Below are 14,228 nucleotides of genomic sequence, written 5' to 3'. Positions count from 1 at the left end.
TAAGAGGCCAAACAAAACAAACAGTCTATAAGGACTGGAGAATTTTTAAAGAATACATAAAAAATTACGGTATAAAAGGAAACTTCTTGACAGAATTAGACTGAACCTTGCATTGTATAAATATAAGTTTGTAGGGAAGTTAACAGAAACTATATAAGAAATATGTAACAGTGTGGTATAAGATAATCAACAGATAAAGTACAGCAAGACTAATTGGAAGTCATTTTTAATTTCTTGTTTTACAAGTTTTACAATCGTTCACATCATTGGGAGTACAAATGATGTTAGTTATAAGAAATGTGTTGTTTCATATAATGCTACTGTCTGTCAATTTATAGTTTGTTTATTTGATTGTATGTTTGTCTGTTGGTTTGCTTTCCTGGCATAAATGTATCTATTTTAAAACAATAAAGATATACACATTGACAATTATTTCAGTAAAATAATTTTGCAAAAATTACACCTGTCTGCTAACCACTTAATCAATAGATTAATCAGTGGGCATGCTTATTTAGTTTTGGAGTCTTTTTGCTGTTTTGAAGGAAGTACGAGACAATTCATAACTTAATAAACAAAGGATGCAGTTCATTGTTATTCCATCATTAGTATGTTGCTGTTTATTGTTTGTTACATACCAGAATCAAAATAATACCTAAAAACCCTCGTGTGTGTTGTTTCATCCCTCCCAAATAAAATCACAATTAATTTATTTATTTAAGAAACCTTATATTCCACTTTCTTTTAAAACCTAACCGAGCTGAAGCCAGTTTACAGAACACCTCATAATAACATGAAGTTGATCAAATTTCAAATAATTCAGCATAAAAATAACCACACTTCAAACAGCTTATCATGAAGCACAACCGCCACAGGAAACAGTATTAAAATAAGTGTCAGAGAAGCATTCGACCAAATGCCTTTTATGAACAGCTGTGCTTTAACTAGATGCCTGAAAGGGTGTAGGATCTGCTGAATCTCAGCCAAGCATTGCACAGAGCTGCTGCCCTCCAAAAAGCCCCTGCACCTAGTAGTTGCCCACTGGGCCTTACAGAGATAATGCAACAGAAGGAAAATGGAGGCCTCAGAAATTGAATGGAACATGCAGGGAGGAATTAAAACTAAGGAAGGGTGGGGAACCTGTAACACTTCAGATGTCACTGAACTATACCTTCCATCGTCTCTGCACTATTGGCTATGCTAGCTGGGGCTGATAGGATTCAGGAGTAGATTAACATCTAGGAGGGCAGTTCCTCCACCCCTGAATTTATACAGTAAGTTCTAGTTTCCACAAACAAGACACCACAAGAACTCCTTACACATGCTATTCATGAATTAGAAAAAAAGATCTTTAAGCTTTTGTCAAGGATCCTTTCTTTCTAGCTCTCAGACCCGGAGAGTGTAAGTTGCTACTTTATTCTTTTATAGGGGCAGGTGGGGCTCGTCAACCTGGGAAGGTAAACTCTGATCCTAAACAACTGCTGCCTTGTGTGATATCTTCGGGAGATGGAAAGGCTTAAGGAGTAAACCCTACACAAATCTGGAGTGGAGTCCCTAAAATGGTTGGATGGCGCCTTGCACACCTCCTTCGTGCAACCCCTACAGCCCAGCTGGTGCCAACCACATTGCTCTGGGCAGCCCAGGACCTTCATACTCACTGCCTGGGCTTGCACTCCAGGGAGGTTACTTTGGTGCTGCTAGTGCAGCAGTTGGACTTCACCCCCGGAGGCATACTCCATTGTCTCTTGAGACAGACGGATGCCAACCACGGCATATATATATATATATATATATATATATGTTTCGTTCTAAGAGAATCCAACGAAAGCAGTTTTATTTTGTGTGCTAAGTAAGTTTTTCTTTTAGCAGAATGACAGTGGTGTGGAAAAACAACTCTAAAAATTCTGTTTGGAAGCAAAACAAGGGAAAAGGAGCCTCAGGATTCTCTTCTCCGTTCTTTTTTTTTACCCAGGAAATCCCCCAGCACGGCACTGTAAACGCATCTCCCTGCCTAGAGCCCGGGGTCGTGACCCAGGCGGGATGGGAAAGGGAAATGAAGAGAACGCCAAATGGCGGCCAAAAGTGTCAACGAAACAAAAACAATGCCACGCTCAGCCAACCGCTGCAGACGCTTCCCGCGTGTCCTATTCCGATCGCTGTGTCCAATAGCGCCGAGGCGCTTAAGGCGCCATTTTTGATTTCGGAACGCTCGGGGCTTAACCCCAACACCTGCGGGAATGGGTTTTGCCCTCTTTTAAAATGGCGCCCGGCATCGGCTGAGGGTCACGTGGTCGTCCGTTCCCCCCCCCCCCCGGCGCTTTCCTGGACACACAAGGCGGCGCCTGTGACCATAGCAGACGAGGAAGTCGTGACTGAGTGTAACACAAGCGGACGGCTGAATGAGCATGCGCAGACCGACCTAATAGGCGGGACACCCCTGGGTTAAAGTAGTGTAGCCACGCCCCCCGCCTTGCCGCCTGTGGCTTCCTTGACTGAACTTCCCGGAGCCGGGCAAAGTGGGCGGGGCCGTTGTCTTTCCCTGACGGAGCTGCCGAACAGCTGCCTCTCGCGCGCGACCACCTGGCGCATCATGCACGGCTCCCCCGCCATCCCCGAGGAGGTCAGCAGCCTCCTTGCAGGTAAGGATGCCCCGCGCGCCTGAGAAAGATTCAACGTGGGTTTGCGGTAGAAGTTTCTCTGAGACGAAGGGTAGAGTGAAGTGGAGTTACAGGGAGGAGGGGAAGGTAGTCTAGGGGAGGGGGCGATGTGGCAGGAAGATGGGACTGGTGCTCTGTAAGCCGGATAGGGGAAAAGAAAAACTTATTGGGAATAGAGTTTTCCAGCTAGGGGAGAGAAAAGAAAATGGGGAACTGTAGGTAATAATATCATCCAGGAGTTTTGCTAGAAAAGCCTCCTGGAAAAGGGAGGAACAGGATGGAAGCTGTTGGGCAAATTGTTAAATTATGCATGTACAAATATACAGTGCTTTTTTCTTTAAAAATGTTTAGAGGTACTCTCGTTTTGACTCAAGAAAACCACCATTTTATAGTTCAAATCGCGAAAAATAAAGGTAGTAAATGGACAAAAGTACAAAGATTCACAAAATGTTTAGGGGTATGCATACCGCTGCGTCCCTCCAGAAAAAAAAGCACTGCAAAGCATAGTTAAGAGTGTTTCTTTGAGGAACTAAAGTGCTTCAATGTGTCCAGCCAGCTTCCTGACCCCCCCCCCCCATATCACAATCTGCTTTTATGTGTGAATGCAGGGTGGAGTGAACTAAATGGAGAAGTCCAAAATTTAGAAGCTTCCTCTTTAACCAAATGAAAGAGGCCTATGAAGTCCACATATTTGCTTACATTTTCATGCATCTGACAAATGGGAGAACAGTTCTGTACTATACTGCATTTCCTGTGTCACCCAATATACACTCTGAATGTCTCTTCCTTGTTGAAATTTGCATCGCTTATCTTGACAAATGCATCTTGTGACTGGAAACCTACAACTTCCCCTATGAAGTTCTTCTTTTACTCCCTTTCAAGAAACTTTGGAATAAACTTCCAATTTCTCCTGTCCCAAGCAGTTGCCTTTTTGTGTTTGTGATTTTTCTTTCTGCCTGGGATGAAGAACCTGTGGCCCCCTCCCCAATTCCCAATGATACAATTCTATACCCATTTACCTGAATGGACAGTCTGTTGAACTCAGTGGGACTTTCTGTGTAAATATGTATGGGGTTAAGAGTCAAATTGTTTAAATAACCTCTTTCAGAGTGAGCAGGAATACAAAGACATATGGTCCTGTAAGCACCTTAATTAAAGTCTAATTAACTTATTGCAGCATAAGCTTACAAATGCAGGGTCTCCCATTAACAACCTACATAGCTTCTTCTTTGGCGATCGCTTGTAGCCGAGTAAGATTAGCTTCCATGAACATGGTCTAAACAGTGAGTCCGTAAGTGACGTGTGGATCCACACGTCCTTCCACAGTGGGGACATAGGTTTCCTGGGTGGGAGTTGATCACGGTGAGGGTTTGCCAAACATGCCTTCCTCTTAGCACGTTTCTCCCTTTTGTCCTGAGTTCGAGCGTAAAGGTGTAGGATGTGTGTATGCATATATACATTCCTAAGACTAGAGCAGGCATCCCCAAACTCGGCCCTCCAGATGTTTTGGGAATACAATTCCCATCATCCCTGACCACTGGTCCTGTTAGCTAGGGATGATGGGAGGTGTAGTCCAAAACATCTGGAGGGCCGAGTTTGGGGATGCCTGGACTAGAGAAAGGGAATCTAGGTGAGAATAAAACAACAAGGAATCCATCTTTAATCTTACCTGCTTAAAAATGAGACTGCAGTTACACATGGGCGAGAGGTTGCCTGCTCTTGATGGAGTTACACTCGCTCTGAAGGAGTGGGTACGCAGCTTGGTACTTTTGGACCCATTGCTGTCGCCTCAGGCTCAGGTGGCCTCAGTGGTCCGGAGTGCCTTCATCAGCTTCTGCTGGTGGCCTTATCTGGACAGGGATAGCCTAACTTGTGTTGTGTATGCTCTGATAACCTCTCGTTTGGATTACTGCAGTAGAGTAATGCACTCTGTTACTTCCGGGTCGCTGCGAAGCGCAACCCAAAAAGTGAGTTCAACCCGAGGTATGACTGTACGTTATATGTGGGGCTATCTCTGCAGACAGTTCAAAAAACTTCAGCTGGTGCAGAGTTCAGTGGCCTGGTTGCTCACTGGGCAAGACAGTTTAAGCATATAACACCAGTACTGGGCTGGCTGCCAGTTCATTTCTGGGGGCCTTTTCTGCGGTGGTTCCCTGTTTGTGGAATGCTCTCCATAGAGAGGCTTGTCAGACAAAAACATTCCTCTTCTCCCTGGCCCGTGGCTAATCTACCACTTTTAAAACTGTGTGTGGGGTATATGTTAGTGTTTTTGTTTGTTACTGTGTTATGCATTTTTGGTTTTTTATATTGTAAACCACCCTGTGATCCTCAGATGAAGGGCGGTATAGAAATTTAGTAAGTAATAATAATAATAATATATTTTCACAAACTCTGAAAAACCTGTTACATTCCAGGTGAGCCTTGACCAATTAAGATTCCATCCAGCTATTATTTTGTTGGTTGACCTGAATTAACAAGAGAAAAACTCCTGAAAACTCTTGTTAACTCCTAAAAATATGCTTAGGTGGCAAGTTTTTGGATTGTAGGGCAGCTGCCAAATGGATTTGGCCAGGAAGGCACTTCCTGCTGGTTTTAAAGACATAAGAAAACCAATGTATTTGGAGTTTCTTCTGCTCATCTTCCACTAGGCAGAACATTATGCTCTGGGATATCTGTTTCTGACTTGCTGAGGCAGCATCTATCAATATGAAAAAGATGGAATTGCCCAGCATTGAGGTGATGGGCACCTCTCCTGGACTTCCTATGTACTGCTGCTGACTCTGGCCTTGTTTACATGACTAATTAACCCAAGATGTAATGACATATTAGTGGATTAATTTCTTCTTGATAAATCAGAAGCTGAAAGAAGTTAAGGGGTGCTGGTGATAAGTGACTGCAAACAAGCCTCCAGTCTCTTTGTTTCAGGGCTAGTTTTTGTGGGGTTGTAGTATATTATAACCCTTCTGGATGATAGGCCATTAGGCTGTTGGACCAGATTTCTCCAGGTTCGACAACTGCGACTTTTAAACGTTCAATGACGACGGTGCCTTGGATATGCCCATATGGATTCTTGCCTAAAATAGTTGTGAGAAAAGTGAATGGGTCAGGGCTAGTGAGGATGGGGAAAGAAAGAGAGTCTTAAATATTTAGCAGAATAAGTCAGATTGTAGTGCTTCGGTGGAGTATTTGCAGTAAGAATAGAGATTAGATAGCACATGCTTTTGGACTTCCAAGGAAGCCTTGCAGGTAGTTGGATGGCTTGTGAGCCTCATCTTGTCTTCTGCACCTCAACTAATTTTGCGTGCATCAGTGCACCCACATGAAGGGCTTGCATGTATCTGGTCTTTGAGACTTTACTGAAGAAATAACCACTATCATCTACTTTTGCATAACTGCTCCAAGGGCTATAATCATAATCTTTATCTAAATTAATATACCACCCCTCACCCAAAGTTCAAAGACAAGTTACAACATACTAGTGTTTGTACAAAAGCACATTATTTTGAATTGAATTACATAGGTTTGAATAGCACTCATTTAGGATTTGCTTATTAATCTTCAAAGCAGTCTTAGAATAATAGAATCATAGAATGAAAGAGTTTGAAGGGATCCCAAGGAACATCTCGTACAGGGTTTCCCAAACTAGGGTCTCCAGCTGTTGTTGGACTACAACTCCCATCATTCCTAGCTAGCAGGATCAGTGGTCAGGAATGATGGGAATTGTAGTCCAACAACAGCTGGAAACCCAAGCCTGGGAAACCCTGTTCACTGATCTTGCCAAACTCTCTGTTGTGTTGTGTCCAGTGAGTACAGTTGTACATATTCTTTGGCAAACCTATATGGTTAGATCAGGGATGGCCAGCTTCTATATTGTCATGTGCCAGTTTACTTTCAAGACAGTGGTCAAAAGTTTTTTGGGGGAGGAGGAGTAAGTTTTACAGAATGAGAAGGTTGGCAAGGTTGCGGATCTTGAATATGGATGATCCATCTGATCCTATAAAACTGATTTAGCGCCATAATTAAAAGAATGGTAACCACCCTCCTTATTTCTTATGCCCATGCTCCCCGTTAAGGCAATCTAGCCAAGGTAGAATATGATATTTTCTACATTTAGTTCTCGGACATAAAGATTGAATTCTTATAGTTCTTCATTTCCAGTCTGAACATTACTGAAATGAATGTTCATTACAGACGGATTCTGGATAACTGAATAAGACATAACCATTATGTGGATATCATTTAAGCTGATTACCTTTGCAATTACCATCTATTAAAACAGTATTGAAATGAGGCTAGATACATTGAAGTTAAGAGAGTGAGAGAGAGAAAAGAAAGGAGACCACTGACATTCTTGAAATAGCCTACAGTATCTGAAACATAGTTCAATTGTCTTTGCTATAAATTTGATGTAAGTGTCAGATCTGTAATAAAAATGGCATGGGGTATTTTTTATATACTTGCTGCTCAATTAGCTTCTTTTTTAATTAACAGTGGGCCTGGTTATCTTGTCCTTCTGGCTTTTCTTCCAGTTACCTGTCAGGGAAACTTAAATGGGTACATCTAAGAGTATGTAAACTTGGGTTTATGTTTTTGCATTTAAGAAAGTGGTGCTCAGTTTCCTCAAGACCATTCTAATTCCCCCCCTGCCATTCCAACTAGTCAAGTGGGATTTAAATTTTGATTCCACCCTGCCCCACTTGAGACCACTTTCCTCAATATGTGAGTGTGTATGTGGGGGGGGGGGCATAAAGAGCCAGTGTGGTGTAGTGGTTAAGAGCGCTAGTCTCGTAATTTGGGGAACCGGGATCGCTTCTCCGCTCCTCCACATGCAGCTGCTGGGTGACCTTGGGCTAGTCACACTTCTCTGAAGTCTCTCAGCCCCACTCACCTCACAGAGTGTGTGTTGTGGGGGAGGAAGGGAAAGGAGAATGTTAGCCGCTTTGAGACTCCTTAAAGGGAGTGAAAGGTGGGATATCAAATCCAAACTCTTCTTCTTCTTCTTCTAACACAAATAAATAAAACTACAGCTAATTTCACAAGCTGATTTGTCCATTTTTCAACATATTCAGCCAAATTTCCTCTTACTGTGCTAAATGGTTGTCCTTCCTAAGGGGACTTGTTTGCATGCTGACCTCTCCACCCTCAGAGCAACCCCCTCCCTCCCCAATTCTCATAGTAAAATACTACAAAGCATTTAGATGTTGGAGGGTATTTAATCATTTGCAAAGGGGATTACAAAAAAATAAATAAATGCAAAAATGTAAACTGCATAGTTTGTTCTGCATATGAGGTTAAATGTTATTTCCATATTTTTAATGATCAAAATCCAGTGAAACTTAAAATATAGGCTCATTTTTCAGATATTAAGTTTTCTGGTGTCATATCTTCTGTCCATAGAATTATACTGTTGATGCCTTTTAGATTATTGACTAGTTTTAATGTGACACTTTTACCCACATGCTTTCAAAATTGGGACCAGCTTTAACCCAGAGGAAGACATCATAAGTCTACGGTCACTTCTGAAAATGGGCTTTTGTTAATGAAAGTGCCAAATGATGTTTGATCTTGCTCAATCATATATGCATTAGAACAGTTTATTGTCTTCTAGCTTTTATTTCTCAAGTAATGGGGTGTATATATATTTTACACACTTTGACAGTTTATTAAAACTTGTTGGGTTCTTGTTCATTTAATGATGGCAAATGTCAAAACAGCATTTGCTGTGCTAAGCATAAGCACAGCAGTGAACAAATCTATCCAATTTAGAGTTTGAAATATCTTTCAATTATATTATGCCTGGGACTGATAAAGTAATTCCATTAGATAGTTTGGATATTATTGCCTTATGAAAAAAGCCATAATAGAGGTATTTATCTTCTGAGAATTATCATTTCTTCTTTTGACTCATCTCTCTCTCCTTTTATTCTTTCATGATTTAGATGTCGACACATTTATATTAGATACCCTAAAAGGAGAGAATTTATCCAAAGGAGCAAAGGAAAAGAGGGATGCTCTGATTAAGAAGATAAAAGACATCAAGTCCAAGTAAGGAATTATGCATGTATGCTGTGCATTTAGTGCAGAAAGTGAATTATCCCTGCATCAAACCTATCATTATTATTTCTTCACGTTTTAACAGTGGAAAAACTGAGGCTGAAAGAGGGCACCCAATGGCAGTGTCTAGTTAGAACTGTAAGCCAGAATTTCTGGATCATCATGGTTTGTTGTGAATGAGTAGAATACTAGTGCATGCTCCTGAGTAATTCCCTCTTCACTCCTCCATCTTCACTCCTCTGGCTCATGGTTTGTTGCTCTCTATCAAGTCATGGTTGCTAGCCAGCTATAAACCATGGTTTGTTGTTGGCTTATGGATAGTGACTTGTTAGAGAGTAGGAAGCCAAGGCTTCCTGGTTGCCCCCTCCCACTTGTGCCAGGAGCTAAGTGGGAGCAATCGAGTACAGTTCAGCATCATATTGCTCTCTTACAATTCTTATTATTACTTCCTATAATTGTGAGTCGCTTTTCTCACAGAATAACCAGTGCCGGATTTCTGTATAAGCTAAACAAGCTATAGCTTAGGAGTGGGCCCCCCAAAAAATGTAAAGGGGAAAAAACCACTGGATGTACATTTCCAAAATATAAGATAAAAAACAAATAAAATAAAACCTACATACAGCAACAGTGTTTTGTGTTGTATAGGCTCCTGTGATGTAAGTAATGTGCCCCACCTGCTAGCCTGCTCCCTAAAATATCACTGGTTTGCTCATTTCTATATAGAGGGTGCCTACATTCTGCATGTGCAAATGGCTTTAGATACCGATTAGGTCCATAAATTACCATATAGCATATATTCAACACAAAAAACAGCGGCAATTTGTTGTTGACAAAGGACAGGTGGATACATAAAGGGCCCCATTACCTTCAGCAGCTTAGGGCCTCATCAAACCTAAATCTGGCCCTGAGAGTAACCCAAAGCTGTATACCTTAAAACCAGTTAAGAACAACCGATAAAAACCTAAAAATACAATTACTGATCCTTCCCCGGTAAAATAAGCTGCAGTGCTACCCTTCAAATTAAGGTCGTAAAGCCCAGATTCATGCCTGAAAAAAGATAAAAATGGTGCCAGGCCTGAAACACCCATTCTCATGTTGCCACTCTCTGAAACTCCTATAGTGGAGCACACAAAGAAGAGCCTCAGATGATGATCACATGGTAAGGGCTCATCACAGTAAACCATGATTAGCCAGAAACTTTGGCTCACCATTATGTGTGAACATGGCCTATAAATTCCAGATCCTTGCCATTTAAATGGTTTCGATTATGCTGGTCCGGTTTGGGACATGCCATGTGGCCAGGCTCTGCGATGTAGTTGTTTCTTGCTTGTTGTGAAAAGTTCGGCACAGAAGAGTCTTTTGTTTTGCAGCCAGGCCAGAAACACAGGCTGCTGCTTCTCAGGAGGTTAGTTAAAAAATAAGGAAAGCTGCCTTTCACTAAGCAGAGTGATGGAGGAGGAGGACAACCTCCCCTCCAGCTGTGTTTCTGTACTGGTTGTGGAGGCTTTTCTTCCTTCGCAGCTAGCATGGAAACCAAGCGGACAGGCAGAGGACCGATGGTGAATCCATCTCACCCCAGCAGGCTTGTTCACTCAGCTGTATGGAATTCCTAGTTGCCTGTGGCTAGCAGGTGAGTTGTTAAAATACAAGCCTGTACTGGGAAAAGGAAAGAACTGCACTACCTTTTTATGGCTTTCCGTCCTGATGAGTAATAAGAATGAAGCATTTCTGTCTCTCTTGGGCTCTTTTGAGAATTTTTTTGGGGGGATCTTTCCTTGCAGTTGTTTGTGCATGTGGTTGGGTTGCTTGCATTTCTTTGGCATCTCAGAGCGTGGCAGTTGGGCAGAGTTGGGAAAATGTGAAAGGAATGTGCCTTTAAATTTCTTAAACTAGAATGCAAAGGCACATCTAAATAGCAGTGGCCTGTGTTTCCAGCATTGCAATCTGCCCCCCCCCCCCCCGCCGGCAACTCTGAGGTTCAGTGTAGGAAGTCTGCAGTCTGGATGGAATAGCTTATCATGGTCTTCTGCCAGTGCTTGTCAGCTTTGTGGACTTATAGAGACCAGCATGTTGCCGAATCGGTGCGCCCAGTCTCTGAACTTAGAAATACCAGAGCTCTTGGTTGACCCAGACAGATTATTTACCTAATAAGAGAAATCATGGCATGCTACCCAACCTGTGAATAATTGTTTCAAGAAAAATGAGGAATTGCAGAAGAATGGAGTGAGGTTGCTGTGGTTTTTGTGTAAACAGATCGGCATTTGAAATGAACTTGCTCTGTACAGAAAACTTTGACCTACTTTGTACTATTCCTGTGGGCTAGTTTACACATGTAAACCTTGCTTACTGACTCCACGTAATTCATTATGGCAGCCTGGAGAAATGGTTGTGTTAACTGGGCAATAGATAGATTCTTGCAAATCTGTGCAGTGATTCTTGTGAATATAATTTGTCAGTGTAAGTTGCTGTGAAAGATTTGTCTGTGCATATAATACTTTTGCAAAGAGAAGTCATCATTTTGATGACTTGCAGCCAGTGTAACATTTAGCACTGGTAAGCATGTCTTAATTGCTTAATTACAAGCCACAGCCAACACTCCTCAAGGACTGAAGTGAGGACACAGAGATAATAGAATCATGGAATTGTAGGGTTGGAAGATACTCTGCCCAATGCAATTCAGGAATCTGCAGCTTTCCTGTATAAAGGGAATGAGCCTGCAAAGCTGTTATTATCAGCACTGTGCTCTAACCAACTGAACTATCCCCCATATTAAATGAGTCAGATTGTTATTGTTTATAGTCAGTTGCTGTTATAAAACATATCTCACACAAAAATGCACCAGCCCCCCCAGGATAATCAGATAGTGAGTTAAAACGTATCAGTTTTCAGAGTTGCAAGCTATTAGAGTTTAAGACTGTAAAGTTTCCCAAATCTTGTGTGTTTGTCTCAATCTCTCCCTACACCTCTCTCTCTCTCTCTCTCTCTCTCTCTGTGTGTGTGTGTGTTCTGGCTAAAAAAAGTAGCCCATAACTTTCTCATTGCTAGTGCATATATAACTCCCCTGCAAGTAACAAACTTGTCTACACCAGCCAACAGCCATCTAATTTTGACCTCATCCCATGGAACCGTGAACCCCCTCCCCCGAAACAAATAGAGGAATTTATCCCTTAGTGAATTGTATAACGGGCAATACTGGATTTAGTGCGCAGTGTTTGGATCTGTCCTGATCTCAGTGCTTAAAAAAAAAAAAAAGTTTAGTGGTACTCTCATTTTCCTACTCATATTGAAATACCGGCCCTCAATGAGACCAAACTTAGAGTCACAAAATCTGCATCCCCTCTGAAAAAAAAGCACTGCCTGATCTGCGTATGCAAATATTTGTTGGCCTGCTAAAGGATTTACTGGTCAGATATCCCGTGGTTTGAAATCTAAGATGATCAAATGCATCTTGAACAGGCAGTGCCCCATATGAGCACCAAACCACTCTGGATCTCCACAGGCTGCTTGTTGCAGTAACAACAGCCACAAGTTCTTGGTGCTTCGGGCATTAATTTTATTTTTTTATCTATATCAGCAATATAAACACCCTGGTTTCTAAGCAGTGCATGTTGAGGCTTCAAAAGATCACAGAAGTTAGATCAGTCCTGAAGCTCCATTACTCATTACTCTTCCATCCAGATTGTTGCATGTTGCATTTCAGATGTTGCACTACAGATGTTGCACTGATGTTGGACTACAGCTCGCATAATCCCTGACCATTGGCTATGCTAGCTGAGGCTGATGGGAGTTGTAGTCCGGCAACATCTGGAGGGGCACCACATGGGCTTACACCTCCTCGCCGCCTTCTCCGCTCACATAAGTGGATTAACGGCATTTTCTGTTTTTGTTTTCTTTTGCTCCTTCCTTGTATTTCATCAGTTTTACCGATACTTGCACCTTCACTCTTTTGTGCTCAAAATGTTCTTGCCAAGTTTAACTTAATTGATTTTCTTGTTCATTTGATTTACCTAATCTTTCTTATCTGTCAATAGGTATTTTGCAGAGCTGTACTTAAACACCTATCAGTTTTCCAAATTAATATATTGATCTTAAAGTTGGAGATTGCATGCATCCCAACCAGATACAGTCTGTTTGCTCCTGTAAACATGCAAATCGTGTAAAACGTGCAAACCTTTAATTTAATATCTTGAAGGGCATCTTGAAGCTAGTAAAATATTCCCTTGATAGTTTCACTTAGCGTTAAAATATTCAGTGTCTCTTGTTGGTTTTTCTGTCTGTTGTATTTGTTCTCGTTTTTAAAATAAGTAGCCTTAAGACTTTCCAAATACTTACATTATCCTTTCTTTCCCATCCCCCACTTCCTCTTCTGCAGCTACCCACAAGACTTTCCTGAAAGAGGTAAGGATATGACTACTCATTTGCACGTGGCATAGAAATCTTGCTCACTGGTAGGCTTTTAAACCGATCTCCGGTTTTATTCAATGTACTGTTGTACAATTTAAAATCCCAAAATTCAAGGGTCCAGAGTTCACACTGTGTGTGCATGTTGACTTTTTCATGGATGAGGATGCTAGCTCCCCCTGCTGGAGGAAAAAGAGGACAGCTTGCGGGATTTTCCTTTTGTGAACTTTTTGTGTTGTTAAAAACAGGGAAAGACACACCACTACAAGAACAACCAAACTAATCATTACATTCCAAACTTTAAAAAAGGATTATTTCCTTTAGGAATTAATTAATATTGCCCTTCTAACGTGAACCCCAAGCTCTTTAAATGAACCCCAAGTTTTAAATGGACGTTTCAGCAGAAATTGAGCATGTTCAAAATATAAATTATTTATTGTCTAGAAGTTTGTGATATAGTACAAACATATTAATACAGATTTTTAATTAAGATTTTGTTTCCCTGACTGGTGTTGGTGTTAAAGCAAAAGAAATTGCTTTTTGCATTTGCCAATATTGTACTTTTAGTTTTTTATATGTGGGAACAAGATCTGAAATGATGAAATGGGAAACTCCAACGTGGTTTGCCTATAATCGCCTAGTGCATGTATTGAAACAGACCTTTATGGTTTCATTAAAAGCAGGCTGCTACAGTGGCCTGTTCTGAATTTGAAATGGCCCTATTTTCACGATGCTAATTCATGAGGTCATGACCTGCAGACTGTGAATGCTAGCATGAGGGTCACAGCATGAGATAAAAAAAAAAAGGATATGAAACTACAGTAGGGTCTCTGCTAACCTGCAATAACGTGGGGATCCTAGCCAGGACATAATAAGAGTTTATTTTATTTTTAGCATTTGTATTCCAGCCTTCAACAGGGGTATGTTCAGGGCAGCTTGCAAATAGAAATGTTTAGCATGGATTGGTGCCAGTATTGTAAGTGGCACATATCTGAAACAGAAAATGTGTTTTTTGTTTACAAGCGCGCATAACATCAACACAAAAGTTACTGCCCAGTGCAGGACTGCAACGATGGCAGAATTTGGAAATGGAAAAACCACATTAAAAACCCTAACTTT

The 14,228-nt window shown here is 41.4% G+C and overlaps 1 protein-coding gene across 2 annotated transcripts in view; it reads left to right on the top strand.

Moving 5' to 3' along the window:
- Positions 1-2,462: 2,462 nt before the first annotated feature.
- Positions 2,463-14,228, top strand: part of SKAP2 (src kinase associated phosphoprotein 2) — a 99,957-nt gene continuing 88,191 nt past the window's right edge. Inside the window, exons 1-3 of one of the 2 annotated variants that reach the window (XM_080975038.1) lie at positions 2,463-2,636; positions 8,594-8,699; positions 13,081-13,106. In XM_080975038.1, the coding sequence (XP_080831164.1) occupies positions 2,588-2,636; positions 8,594-8,699; positions 13,081-13,106 (181 nt within the window). In that variant the 5' untranslated portion in view covers positions 2,463-2,587. The remainder of the gene's footprint in view (positions 2,637-8,593; positions 8,700-13,080; positions 13,107-14,228) is intronic. The other variant, XM_080975039.1, reaches the window with a different exon arrangement.

This window comes from Podarcis pityusensis, assembly GCF_964106645.2.
Source record: "Podarcis pityusensis genome assembly, chromosome: 12".
Lineage (NCBI taxonomy): Eukaryota > Metazoa > Chordata > Lepidosauria > Squamata > Lacertidae > Podarcis > Podarcis pityusensis.
This window is presented reverse-complemented; position numbering and strand designations above follow the sequence as displayed.